The sequence below is a fragment of the Chiloscyllium punctatum genome, chromosome 49, assembly GCF_047496795.1.
Source record: "Chiloscyllium punctatum isolate Juve2018m chromosome 49, sChiPun1.3, whole genome shotgun sequence".
Lineage (NCBI taxonomy): Eukaryota > Metazoa > Chordata > Chondrichthyes > Orectolobiformes > Hemiscylliidae > Chiloscyllium > Chiloscyllium punctatum.
In genome coordinates, this window is record NC_092787.1 from 26,456,283 (window position 1) to 26,470,881 (window position 14,599).

Genomic DNA, 14,599 nt, shown 5'->3' on the forward strand with positions numbered 1-14,599 from the left:
CCACCTAGTAATGAAACGTCTGAAAATTGAACCTTCCAGCTCAGCAAGCAAGCCTACATCCAGAACCTGAGCTACAAATCTTCTCAAAAGTCACTAATTAAAATCCAGAGAAAGTTTCTCTCCCCATCAAATTTACTGAATTGCTTCTTCTCAGTTCCAGTCCTGTGAGCTATGAAGCTTTTTTCCTTGACTTCTCACAATAGAACTTAGAGTTTTCCCAATCTTTTAATCATTGTCAGTATTCTAACCAGAAACACCAACCTTTCACCGAGGTAACTTAGTTTCTTAACTGTTCTTAACAGTATCCTTTTTTCTAGCATAGATTATCCTTTTCACCCTAGTCAGGTCTCCTTCAAACTGAGCCCAAAGACTTTTGAATTTAAAAATTACTCATCCTAGATTCTGGTACAGCTAATGATCTGATGTTTCCTGTCTCATGACATAATCCTCCATTCAATTTCCTTTAATATTCCCAGATGCCTTGCTTCTTGGCACATACTGGTTTTAAAATCAGGCTGTGGAAAGACTGATCTAGTTAACTTTTAGCCCCTTCAGGATAATAGGCCAACGAACATGCTACTAGCTTGAAATCCAAAAAAAAGCAATCATACTCCTATCACAAGACTCTGGATGCCTGTGGTCGAGGAGAGCTGGAAATCATACTGGTGCAAACTTGTGAACATTTATTGACTTAGGCAGATATCAGCAGGACTCATTTGAACCTACCCTCGATTCCAGTAAATGATTGATTAATACTAATGATGATGATGATGCACTCTTTGCATGGCAACCATTTGCATACAGCTGGATTCTGCAAATAGCTATGTAATAATGACCAGATAATGTTTTTTAATGATACTGGATGATAAATATTGGCAACAGATATCAGGGAGACCCTCTTTAATCATCTTTGAAATAGTGGTATCTGATTTTTAAATTTTAGACCTACCCAAGGAGACAAATGGCAACTAACAATTTACGTCCCAAACAAAGATGCACTTTATCAGGACTGCAGTGAAACCAGATGCTGGATTCTGTTTTAAGTGAATCCAACCAATACTTTTTCTGTCACCCAATTTGTCTGCGTAAACAGCTACATGGATCCAGTTTTAATTCATCCCTTTCTACTCACTCAGGTTTTGCCCAGCCTATTAGGCTCACTTTATAAATTACAAAATATTTTTAAAAATCTTAGTTGACTGTAATAAGGCACTAGAAATGGGTCTTTTGTTGAAATTGAACTTCAGCATCTATGGAGAGAATTAGAATTAAAATTTTCAAACCAAAAATTTTTCATTATTTTTATTCATTCCGGAGGTGCCAGTGTTGGACTGGGGTGGACAAGGTCAGAAGTCACACGACACTAGGTTATAGTCCAACGGGTTTATTTGAAATCACAAGGTTTTGGAGCGTGGCCGCTTAATCAGGTGAAGTCTGAAACTTCATAACCAGAAGTGTTTGGTTAGAACACTTGATGGAGATTGAAAGATTGATTTAGATTATAACCTGGTGTCATGTGACTTCTGACTTTATTCATGCTGAGACTGTAGACGTTGCTGTCTACATCAGAACAATTATCTTTTTTTCTTTCTCTCACCACCAATAACAAATCAGCCAACTAGTCTGGGCATTTACTATTTTTATTTCAGACATCCAGCAATCGCAGTTACTGGACCCAAAACATTAACTCTTTCTCTCCACAGATGCTACCAGACCTGCTGAGTGTCTCCAAGTTTCTGCTTTATGCCATGAGCACTCCATATACAACAAAAATGAAATATTGCCAATGCTGGAAATCTGAAATTTAATGAAGTAAGTGCAGAAAATTATGGAAACACACAGCAGGTCTGGTAGCATCTGTGGAGAGAAAGAGCACCTGTACCAAGCACCTGTAGAAACGACCAATGAACCTTTCAGCTCCAGGTCAATTCAGCAATACGCAGGTTGGTGGGGCCGTCATCTTTATTCCTGGCGACAATGAGCATGGAGAGCGCCATCTTTCATGCGGGCAACGAATTCGGGCCCTCCCGGCCGCTAGCGGCGCTGTGTTGGGAGTTTTTTTAAAAAAACCCTCTTTCGGCCGCGAGTCTCAGGTATTCCTTCTCCCGCGAATGAAAACGGTCGCGGCGACGAATATTCTGCTCACCGTTAACAATAGAAATTATCGTCAGATTTTAAACCGTAATTTTGGTTAAAAAAAAAAGAGGATTTGGTCGGCGCGATGTTTCCTCAACAACGACAGCAGCAACATTTCCAACAGCAGCTACTCCAGCTCCAGCAGCTCATTCACCAGCAGCGGCAACAGCACCGCCACCCTCACCCTCACCCGCACCAGGGAGGATCCAACCGGTAAGGCCCTCAACCCAGGCCGGGGATCAGACTAGGCCCAGTATCATCTCCACATGAACAAGGGGCAGAATTCGGGATGCGCTGTGGTGGGGAAACGGTCTGGGGGGGGGGGGGGGGGGGGTAGGAAACGTGTCACTGAAAGACAGTTATAAGTAATGCGTTTAAATTACTAACTGTTTGAAATCGGATTTTTTTTTAACGACAGCTTTCACTTTGTTCGCCCGCTTCTGGGAGGGAAGGCGGTTTTTGTCTGGCGCTGCATTTAAAATAAATGTCAGAACAACCTTAGCTGAATGGGCATTTGCACTTGTCCGTGTTGCTGTCCAAACTTGACACACTCAACTACGGGAGTGCTACACTGTTGGCGGTGCTTCCTTTCAGATGAGACATTAAGATCCACCCCGCACAGACAGCACTTTGTGAAAAAGAACAGGGTAGTTCTTCCCTCAGTTTCCCGGGGCACTATTTATCCCTTAGCCAACAGCATCTAACACGTTATCCAGTCATTCATCACATTCCTGTTGTCGGACTCTTGTGATGTAGCTAACCCTGGATCCCAGCACCTCTGAACAAACTGGTTAGAAAATATCACATTGCAGTTCGCACTTTGGCTGTCATGTAAACTACATTACAACCGCACTTCAAAGCTTCCTTCGTTGGTTGTAATTTGGAGGTCTCGCGTTGGACAGGGGTGTACAAAGTTGAAAATCAACTAGCGAAAGTGAGGACTGCAGATGCAGGAGATTAGAGACGAGAATGTGATGCTGGAAAGGCACAGCAGGTCAGGCAGCATCCGAGGAGCAGGGGAATTAACGTTTCAGACAAAAGCCCTTCATCCTGATTCCTGAACTGCTGTGCTTTTCCAGCACCACACTCTCAAAAGTTAAAAATCACACAACACCAGATTGTCGTCCAATAGGTTTATTTGGAAGCACTAGCTTTCTGAGTGCTTTTGGTGTTTGTTAGTTATAAAATGCTTTAGTGCCCTGAGATTATGAAATTTAAAGTAGAAATGTAAGTGAAAAACAGTGCTGAAAGTACTTAACAGGTTTAATGACATCTGTAGATGTTTTGGGAATTTGACCTAACCTGACATTTATAAGAGCTGATCCTAGAGGAAACGTTGGGATGATACTTCAGAAAAGAAATTGAGGGTTTGGTTAGGAAAAAGAATGAAGCATATGGAAGGTATAGACAGGATAGATCGAGTGAGTCCTTAGAAGAGTATAAAGGAAGTAGGAGTATACTTAAGAGGGAAATCAGGAGGGCAAAAAGAGGACACGCGATAGCTTTGGCAAATAGAATTAAGGAGAATCCAAAGAGTTTTCACAAATACATTAAGGACAAAATGGTAACTAGGGAGAGAATTAGGGCCCCTCAAAGATCAGCAAGGTAGCCTTTGTGTGGAGCTGCAGAAAATGGGGGAGATACTAAATGAGTATTTTGCATTAGTATTTACTGTGGAAAAGGATATGGAAGATATAGACTGTAGGGAAATAGATGGTGACATCTTGCAAAATGTCCAGATTACAGAGGAGGAAGTGCTGGATGTCTTGAAATGCATACAGGTGGATAAGTCCCCAGGACCTGATCAGGTGTACCCGAGAACTCTTTGGGAAGCTAGAGAAGTGATTGCTGGGCCTCTTGCTGAGATATTTGTATCATTGTTAGTCACAGGTGAAGTGCTGGAAGACTGGAGGTTGGCAAACTTGGTGCCACTATTTAAGAAGGGTGGTAAGGACAAGCCAGGGAACTATAGACCAGTGAGCCTGATGTCGGTGGGCAAGTTGTTGGAGGGAATCCTGAGGGACAGGGTGTACGTATATTTGGAAAGGCATGGACTGATTAGGGATAGTCAACATGGCTTTGTGTGTGGGAAATTATGTCTCACAAACTTGATTGAGTTTTTTGAGGAAGTAACAAAAGGATTGATGAGGGCAGAGTGGTAAATGTGATCTATATGGACTTCAGTAAGGCATTCGACAAAGTTCCCCATGGGAGACTGATTAGCAAGGTTAAATCTCATGGAATACAGGGAGAACTAGCCATTTAGATACAGAACTGGCTCAAAGGTAGAAGATTGAGGGTGGTGGTGGAGGGTTGTTTTTCAGACTGGAGGCCTGTGAACCAGTGGAATGCCACAATGATCGGTGCAGGGTCCTCTACTTTTTGTCATTTACATAAATTATTTGGATGTGAGCATAAGAGGTACAGTTAGTAAGTTTGCAGATGACACCAAAATTGGAGGAGTAGTGGACAGTGAAATAAGGTTATCTTAGATTACAACAGGATCTTGACTAGATGGGCCAATGGGCTGAGAAGTGGCAGATGGAGCTTAGTTCAGATAAATGTGAGATGCTGCATTTTGGAAAAGCAAATCTTAGTAGCACTTAATGGTAAGGTCCTGGGCAGTGTTGCTGAACAGAGACCTTGGAGTGCAGGTTCATAGATCCTTGAAAGTGGAGTCACAGGTAGGTAGGATAGTGAAGAAGGCGTTTGGTATGCTTTCCTTTATTGGTCAGAGTATTGAGCACAGGAGTTGGGAGGTCATGTTGCTGTAACATTGGTTAGACCATTGTTGGAATATAACGTGCAATTCTGGTCTCCTTCCTATCAGAAAGATGTTGTGAAACTTGAAAGGGTTCAGAAAAGATTTACAAGGATGTTGCCAGGGTTGGAGGATATGAGCTTTAGGGAGAGGCTGAACAGGCTGGGACTGCTTTCCCTGGAGCGTCGGAGGCTGCGTGTTGACCTTAGAGGTTTACAAAATTATGAGGGGCATGGATAGGGTAAACAGACAAAGTTTTTTCCATGGGGTCGGGGAGTCCAAAACTAGAGGGCCTAGGTTTAGGATGAGAGGGGAAAGATATAAGACAGATCTAAAGGGCAACATTTTCACTCAGAGGGTGGTACGTGTATGGAATGAGCTGCCAGAGCATGTGGTGGAGGCTGGTACAATTGCAACATTTAAGAGGCATTTGGATGGGTATATGAATAGGAAGGGTTTGGAGGGATATGGGCTGGGTGCTGGCAGGTGGGATTGGGTTGGGATATCTGGTCGGGTTGGACCGAAGGGTCTGTTTCCATGCTGTACATCTCTGACTCTATGACTCTATGCAAGAAACTGTTAAATTGATGTATCGTACACTTTTTGCATTTATAGTCATACACATGGAAACAGACCCTTCAGCCCAACTCATCTGCACTGACCAGACATCCTAATCTGTCTATACCATTTGCCAACATTTGGCCCATATAGAACCTTCCTATTCATATCCCATCCAGATGCCTTTTAATTATTGTAATTGTACCTGTCTCCACCACTTCCTCTACAGACAGGCAGGAGGCTGGAAGAACACAGCAAGCCAGCCAGCATCAGGAGATGGAGAAGTCAACCTTTTGGGTGTAACCCTTCTTCAGGGTGCTTCTCTCCACCACTTCCTCTGGCAGCTTATTCCCTACATTCACCATCGTCTATGTGAGGAAGTTATCCCTCAGGTCCTTTTTAAATCTTTCCCCTATCACCTTAAACCTATGTCCTCTAGTTTTGGACTCCCCTATTGTAGGAAAAAGACTTTGTCTATTCACTGTATCCATACTCTTCATGATTTTAGAAACCTTTTACAAAGTCCATCCTTAGTCTTCGATGCTCTAGAGGATAAAAGCTCCAGCCTATTCAGCCTCTTCTCTTGCTCAAATCCTCCAATCCTGGAAACATCCTTGTAAATCTGTTTTGCGCCTTCTCAGGTTTAACAACATCCTCCCTATAGAAGGGAGACCATAATAGTGTGCTGTATTCCAAAAGTGGTCTCTCCAATGTCCTGTACAGCTGCAACATTACATCTCAACTCTGAAACTCAATGTTATGACCAATGGAGGCAAGTACTGCCTTCAAACCCTGTCTACCTGCGACTCCACTTTCAAGGAACTATGCACCTACACCCAAAGTCTCTTTGTTTGGCAATACTCCCCAGGTCCTAACATTAACTGTATAAGTCTTGCCCTGGTTTGCCTTACCAAATTATCTTGCCTTGCATTTATCTAAATGAAATTCCATCTGCCATTTCTTGGCCCATAAGCCCATCTGTTTGAAACATTTGTTTTGGGAGTTTGACCTAACCTGACATGATTATGTCCAATTCCTGTATGCAAACCTCACTGTCACTCTAAAGTTAGTGTATCTGGATAGGTATATGAATAGGAATGGTTTAGAGGGATCTGGGCAAAGTGCTGGCAAATGGGACTAGATTAGGTTATATATCTGGTCGGCCTAGACAAGTTGGACCGAAGGGTCTATTTCCGTGCTGTACTTCTCAATGACTCTGTGTCTGAAATTTATGATAATGCTCTTCATTGAAGCTTGAAAACTGCATGCTGGCTTGAAGCAAAGAGTGCTATCATCAGAGTCAAGTGGTTTACAAGCAGTTTTCAAGTCCGAACGATTTAAAGGCACAAAGCAAAGATAAAAGATAGCCCATCAAACTAAATTCCTCAGGAAACCACAGCATCAACTTGAAATGTATCCTAAGATGCTGCATGACAATACATTCAAATAAAGGTTATCACTGTTCCAAAGAGAAATCGGATGAATAACTTTTTCTTTTAAAAATGTTGAAGAGTTGGTATTGGGGATGGGAATGTGAGAGAAATGGAAACTTTTAGAGGAGGAGTTCTGGAGTTTAAAGGTGTTGAAAGTTAGAGGTTTAGTTAGGTAAATTTAGAGAAACTTAAATGTTTGAACTGGGAGAGAGTTACAGATGTGGACAGGTGTGAAGCCATGGAGAAATTTTAACAGAAGGATTAGAATTTTAAAATAGAGGCATTTGAGGGCTGGAATCTAATGTGGATAAGTGAAGAGAGTCTACTATTTACAACCTGTAACAGAATTGGTTCTCTACATTATTACTGTTGAAACTAATAACATTTCATGCATGCTGGTATGTCAACAGATTCTTTGCTGTTTGAGATGGCAGAATCTTTGCATGTTTAAATTGCATGCAGCTCATGTTGATGAGGTAAATACTGGAAATACAGCTTTAAGTACTTGTTTTAATTGGTGACCAACTCTGGTATCCTTTGATTTTCTTAGTCCAAAACTCTATGCATATACTTAATGGATGAGTACACCAGCTCTAAAAGTTTCATCATCCTGTGGGTGAAGAAATTTGTCTTTCAGCCCTAAATGATTAAACCTTTATCCTGAGACTTTGCCTTCTACTAGTTCAGGTGCTTCAGCTGTAAGAGAAAGTCACTCAGCATCTGTCTTGTCACATTAAAAATTTATGTTTCATTGAAAGGGTAGTTTGCTATATTGCTCTCTGGTTTCTGCTGATGGATAACCAATTGCTGGGGTCTGCAGTAAATCAGCAGTGACTGATGTGCTAGGTCTCTATTTGTTACGCTTTTTAAAACAAGTTTTTAAGAGCTCTCCTTTGATTCCAATGCACGGAGCAGTTATCACAGGTACATTGCACCAAGAACCTAATGTTGAAGAATGGGGAAAAACCTTACGTTTTACATCATTTTCATAAACCCGGGACTCTTTACAACCAACAAAGTATATCTTGAAATGTTGTCACTATAATAAAGAAAGAACTGTGGGAGCCAAATTGTATAGCAAACTCTGACAAATAGTAATGTTAAAAATCACATAACACCAAGTTATAGTCCAACAGGTTTATTTGGAAGCACTAGCTTTTGGAGTGCTGCTCCTTCATCACCTGATTGTGGAGAATAATATTGTATGACACAGAATTTAGAGCAGCTTTTAACATTACTATTTATCAGAGTTTGCTGTACACAATTTGGCTTCCACAGTTCTTTCTTGATTATAGTGACAACATTTCGAGATATACTTTGTTGGTTGTAAAGAGTCCCGGGTTTATGAAAATGATGTAAAACGCAAGGTTTTTCTCCATTTTTCAACATTAGGTTCTTGGTGCAATGTACCTGTGATAACTGTTCTGTGCATTGGAATCAAAGGAGAGCTCTTAAAAACTTGTTTTAAAAAGTGTAACAAATAGAGTGTATCATTTAATCTCTGATAGTGCATATCCATTTGAGTAACATCTCAGATCTGAGATAGGACTCAAACCCACACTCTGTATTGAACCATGGCTGACACCATAAACTTTTTAATGGACTCTGAAATGGTGGGACATCAAATGTTAAGGAAAAATATAATAAATGCCAGGACCCTGAACAGCATTGATGTACAGAGGGAACTTGGGATTCAAGTCCATTGCTCACTGAAAGTGGCCATGTAAAAGTGTATGGCATGCTTGCTTTTATTGGTCAGAGAATTGAGTACAAGAGTCAGGATGTCATGTTGCGGTTTTGTAAGACTTTGTTTAGACCCCATTTGGAGTATTGCATTCAATTATGGTTGCCACATTACAGGAAGGATGTGGAGGCTTTGAAGAGGGTGCAGAAAAGGTTTACCAGAATGTTGCTTGGATTGGAGGGTATGAGCTGTAAAGAGGGGCTAGAAAAACTTGGATTGTTTTCTCTGGAATGGCGAAGGCTGCGGGGAGACCTAATAGAAGCCTGTAAAATTGAGATGCATAGATAGGGTTGATGGTTAGAACAGAAAGGATTAGTTTAATTTGGCAACATGTTTAGCACAAAATCGTGGGCCCAAGGGCCCGTTTCTGTGCTGTATAGTTCTATGCCAAAAGAAAATGGTGCTCTTCTGTTAGGACATATTGGACATGAATAAAAACAACACAAATAACATATAGTAAGGCAAGAATAGAAAGAAAGCAAGCAATGCATAAACTACTGAATTTGCAGCCCATTAGTATAGACAGGAATTTGACCTGATGGACACCAGTTTTGAAAACCTGTATTTTAAATCCCCAAGTAATTCATGATGGGTCAAGGACCTTTCATCTTAATTCAGGATTGTCAGATTCAGCTGTTGGAGGGAGATTGACAAAATATTAATGTTGTGTTTAGCTGTATGTTTTGAGGCATGATGTAAAGATGGTTACATACTGGGAAGCTGAACTGTATTCTGAAAATGTCCTGATGTATTGACAACAACTTCACATGCAAATTTCCTGATATTGTTTACATCCAGCCCTGCTGTCAAAATACGATAAGAACCCCAAAAGGATTCATGCCATTTAAATGCTTAAATTAGAGTGGGAAATACCACAAGGAAACCTGAGCAAAATAAGTCCCACTGGAGAATTGGAATTCTAGAACCATTATTAACACGTACACAGATGGTGTGTAACACAATACTGCAATGAATTGTTACTAGACTTATTAAAGATTAAAATTGTTGGTATCACTTATGGTGTGTTGGAAAATCCATGTCTGTTACATTTTTATTTCAATCCCATGAATGTCTTTGTTGGGGAAATATTTTTGTTTTTTAATATGATTAATTCTCATTGTAGAGCCATGCAACAGCACCAGCACCAACACCACCACCCTCAACAGCAGCAACATCAGCTGCCACAACAGCAACAGCTAAACCTACGTCCAACCAGTCAGCCGTCACTCCTTAACCCGAATCCTATGCTGCAGCGTGCCCTGCTAATGCAGCAGATGCAAGGTAGCATAATATTGTCTCTCTGTTAATAGAAAGTAGACAGAAATTTACCCTGTTATAACACTTTCTTGAATACTTGTAACATTTCAAGCATTTGCATTAAGATAACATTTTAATATTTTGAAGCTTACTTTTATAAGCTTACTCTTGATAGCTTCCTAGACTAAAATAATATTTAACACCAGAAAAAAGAAAGAATTGTAGACATCTTTTAAATTAGTCATTCTGTATCTACTCAAAGCTGTGCAAATTTGCTATATGTCTGTGTTTGTATTGTTTTTTTTGGTTCACTGCATGTCTTAATTACATTAATTGATCACAAATACTGTTCAAAAACACTTCCTGAACAATTGTTTATGCCAATGGAGAGGGTGTTCTGGTATCTATGGTGATATAGAAACATGGGTTACTCTCCCAGTATGTTGACCCTCATACAATATTGTTATAGATCTCTGAGATTTGCTGGGCCTTTGCCAATTCTCAGCTGCTGTGTACAGAAGTGAAGCTTGGTGCTACTTTTAATGTTGCTGACTTGTGATGCTTCTAAATCCTGTGCCCAATCGTATATTTCCATAACCTAGTAAAAGTGCCCTTAAAACTAACTACAATGTGATTTATTTTTAAATCTGTAACTGAATTTCATTATGTTGCATTTCATTAGATTTTTAAAAGATTGTGGTAGGATCAGGCAAAACCAACATTCCATTGTGAAAGAGAACAAATATTTTATTTATTAAGAGTCCTTTGTGGATCTCAGCAATGTGGATGAAAGGAAATCTGAAGAAATGGTATATTTGGATTTCCAAAAGGAGTTTAATGAGGTGACCCCTCGAAGGTTACTATACAAATTAAGATTTTGTGGTTTAGAGATCAATATCATAATATCATTGGATAAAACATTGTTTAGCTAATAGGAAATAGTGTATGGATAAAGAGATCTTTTTCCAGGTGGCAGACTGTGACTAATGGAGTGATATGGGATTCAGTGTTAGATCCTGTACAAATTACTATCTGTATCAATTATATGGATGAAGAGACTGAATGTATGGGTAACCAAGTATTGCCAATGACACCAAGATAGGTGGGAAAGTAAGTTGTGAGGAGGTGATAACCCATCAAAAAGTTGATAGATAAAGTATTATGTGGAAAAGTGTGAACTTAACCACTTTGACAGGAAGATTAGAATAGCAGAATCTTACTTAGTTGGTGAGAACTTGAACTTATTGGTATGGATTGATCTGGGTATCCACGTGAATGACAAAAAATTAGTATGCAGATATAAAAAGTGACCAGGAAGGCAAATGGAATGTTGGCATTTATTACAAGGGGACTGGGATATAAAAGTAGGGAAATTTTATTGCAGCCGTACAGAGCCTTGGTAAATTCCTATCTGGAATATTGTGTATAGTTTGGTCTCATATATGAAAAAATATGTAATTGACTTTAGAGAAGATTCATTCAACTCATTGCTGAGATGAAAGGCATATCTTAAGAAATGTTGAGCAAGTTTCATCTTTACTATTGGAATTTAGAAGAATGAGATTGATCCATTGAAGGGACTTTGTAGGCTGAATGCTAAAAGGATTGAAATGCTGTCCCTCTTGTGGGGAAGACTAGAAACAATGGACATAATATAAAAATGAGAATTCTCCCTTTTTAAGCTAGAAATGAAGATAATTTTTTTTCTCTGAAGGTTAGTGGAATTTGTTTCCTCAAACAGTAGAAGCTGGGTTATTGAATGTATTCAAGACTGTGTTAGTTAGAATTGTATTAGGCAAGGAAATCAAGGTTATAGGGTTACAGAGGTGAAATTCAGACCTCAGTCAGACCATAATCTTATTGAATGGCAGATAAAGCTTAAAAGGGCTGAATTCCCGACTGATGCTCCTAAGTAATGTTCATTTGTACCCTTTTAATTAGATACTCAGATCTGTTGTTTTGTGTACTGTGTTTCAGCGATCAATGTAGTATACATTTTTGAAATACTTTTCCTGGCAACTTGCACATTAACCAAGTATTAATTTGTTAAAGCAAAATAATTTTTGAATCACCTGAATGGGGTGCCCTGAGGGTTTGATTTTAGGACCATTGATTGTTGCTTATAAATGACTGAATTGTTCAGACAGTACAATTTAGAAGTTTATGGATTGTATAAAACTTGATAATGTCATAAATAGTGAACAGAGTAACAGACTTCAAGAATTCAAAGAATGTTGAAATACTTTCAACAGCTAACATCTTCTCGAGAGTTTCTCCATTCACAGATAAAGCATGCCTTTGGACCACCGCCCACCCCTCCACAACCTGATCCAACAGACTCAATCTGCTCCCCGGGCACCATCATGTAAAGTGAAGAAGCTGACAACAGTGAAGAGGAGGTCAGTACGCTTTTTGTCAGTGGCCTTCCTACAGACATTAAACCATGTGAGCTTTACCTTGTCTTTTGAGCATTTAATTGATATGAAGGTTCACTGATCTAACTAATATCACAACTGGCCAGTTGGCTTTGTTACATTTAACAACAGAGGAGCAAAGAATGCTGCGTTCACCTAGCCTGCAGTTGCAACTGCTGCACACTCAAATGCGTTGGTATCCTCCTTCTGAAGCATCTCCGGAGGGATAGAAGTCTCATCAGTTTTGTGAAGCATTTAACTGCCCTTATCGAAGATATCAGATTTCTCTGAGGAGTGACGCAAGAACAGATTGAATTCTGTTTTCAGGTTGGACTTTACTAAATGAGATTTTGAGAACTGGCTCATTTCCTCTCGACTTGGAGGGGATGGAGTGGTCACTAAGGACTGTGGATTTAAGAACCTTACTGGTGAATTTTTTTTCCATATGGGACGATTCTTCAAACTCTAATTATTGTAAAGGACTAGTAATTTTTGTTGTTATAGTCATTGTATGCTGTGTGTCAATAACTTGCTGAAATACTGGCTGTCAGAGTCTTATGAAAGTGGTAGTGCCATCTCGGTGGTTGTCATGAAATGATAAAGGAGGGAATGAGAATATGTGTAGGGTATAAGCAGACAGGGAAAGAGTTAAGTTCTGAGTTTTGTGAAACAAGAGGTTCAGCTGAGCCAGACTCAGATCAGATAAGAACTTGCAGTTAACAATAGGGTGCTGGAGGCAAGGGTAATGGGTTAACAAGGTGGAAAAGCAATCATTCTGTAGGGCCATTTAACAATGTTGGAAGCATTCAGTACGTAAGGTCAGCTAACAAGAGGAAAAGTATCCGTTGTATGAATCCAGTTAACAAGGTTAAGAACATCCATTGTATGACAGTAAAGGGCTTGGTCTCTGCTATTGATATTCGTTGATTATAATGGTCACCCGATTAATATGTATGTAGCCTTATCTGGATGCTTCTCCCTGCAAGTGACTATATAATTTATTAAGAATCTGCTGTTCCAGAGAAGACTGTGAACTCATGTCTCTGTGCACATGGGCGATCGTTCTGTCTCCCTCTAGGGCCCGGAATAAAATGAAGGTAAAACTGTACGGTGTCTCTGAGCATTTTGCTTCAACTGGTTGGGAGTGGGGGGAACTGGACGACCATTCCCCCCTCCCCCGCAACCCTCTCCCCATCTTCAAATCAAAGAGATTTTGAAGAGAATGGTTCAAAGTTACCTGTTTATCTCAATGTGGACATGGGTGAATTAGTTGTAAGCCATATGATTCACCCAGAAGAGCCCACTTGAACAGTGGTACTTGTGCTACCTGTTTGGTACAGCTCTCTAACTAGTTTCACTCCTTGGCAGGTTCTGCCAATTTTTCCTTTCAAACATTTTGCCAATCTCTTTCGATTGTTATTATTAAATCTTCTTCTGCCATCCTTTCTAATATACAACAACTCACTGTGTGCAATAAAAAGATGTTATCTCATTTACCATTGATTCTTGTACCAATCACTATAAATTGTGTCTATGGTTACTGATCATCCTGCGAATGAAAAATTTCTTCACATATACCTGTTAAAGCCCTTCATAATTTTGAACAACTTTGTCAGAGTTTATTGTTTCAGTCAACATTTTCTAGTCCTTTGGAACCTTAGAAACATCAATCAGGCCATCTATAAGTGTTTTTTTTTAATGATAATCCTCACAATTTAAGCCTACCTCCTTTTCTATCATTCTGGTTGCTGCCACCTGTGTGCATTTAATAGGGCATTGCTTAGCTCAGTTTGCCGGACATCCCTTTTGCAATGTATAGTGATACCAACAGCATGGGTTCAATTCTCACAACGTGGAAGATCTTCTTTCTCAACCTCTCCCCTCGACTGAGGTTCTGGTGCCCCACAGGTTAAACCATAGCCAGTTGTTTGTCTCTAAAGAGAGAGCACCCCTATAGAACTATGGCGACTTTACTTTTAATAGCAGTTTTTGTTTTGCACAGTCGGATTTTGGTTTAATTTGTGTTTCCTGAACACAATTTGGCTTTAACCCGATTGATGAATTTAGACTGTTATTTTCCTTACCTCCATTGGCTATAGTGTGATTCTGGTCCCATTTGTTTAAATAGTGCAGCTATTGCGCGCTTTTCTTATAATGCAAGTTTGCAGGAGAACGAGACTATCATGTTATATCAGAATAGCAGGACTTATACACTTAATGGTAAGGTCCTAGGGAGTGTTGCTGAACAAAGAGACCTTGGAGTGCAGATTCATAGCTCCTTGAAAGTGGAGTTGCA

General features: G+C 39.9%; 1 protein-coding gene across 4 annotated transcripts in view; it reads left to right on the top strand.

The window, feature by feature from the left end:
* The first annotated feature begins 2,062 nt into the window (after window positions 1–2,062).
* The window catches only part of LOC140469446 (uncharacterized), a 66,426-nt gene continuing 53,889 nt past the window's right edge, over window positions 2,063–14,599 (top strand). For 2 of the 4 annotated variants that reach the window (XM_072565968.1, XM_072565969.1), the window contains exons 1-2: window positions 2,064–2,349; window positions 9,756–9,913. In XM_072565968.1, the coding sequence (XP_072422069.1) occupies window positions 2,222–2,349; window positions 9,756–9,913 (286 nt within the window). In that variant the 5' untranslated portion in view covers window positions 2,064–2,221. Of the gene's footprint in view, window positions 2,350–9,755; window positions 9,914–12,141; window positions 12,289–14,599 lie in introns of those variants that run through there. The other 2 variants (XM_072565971.1, XM_072565970.1) reach the window with 2 other exon arrangements.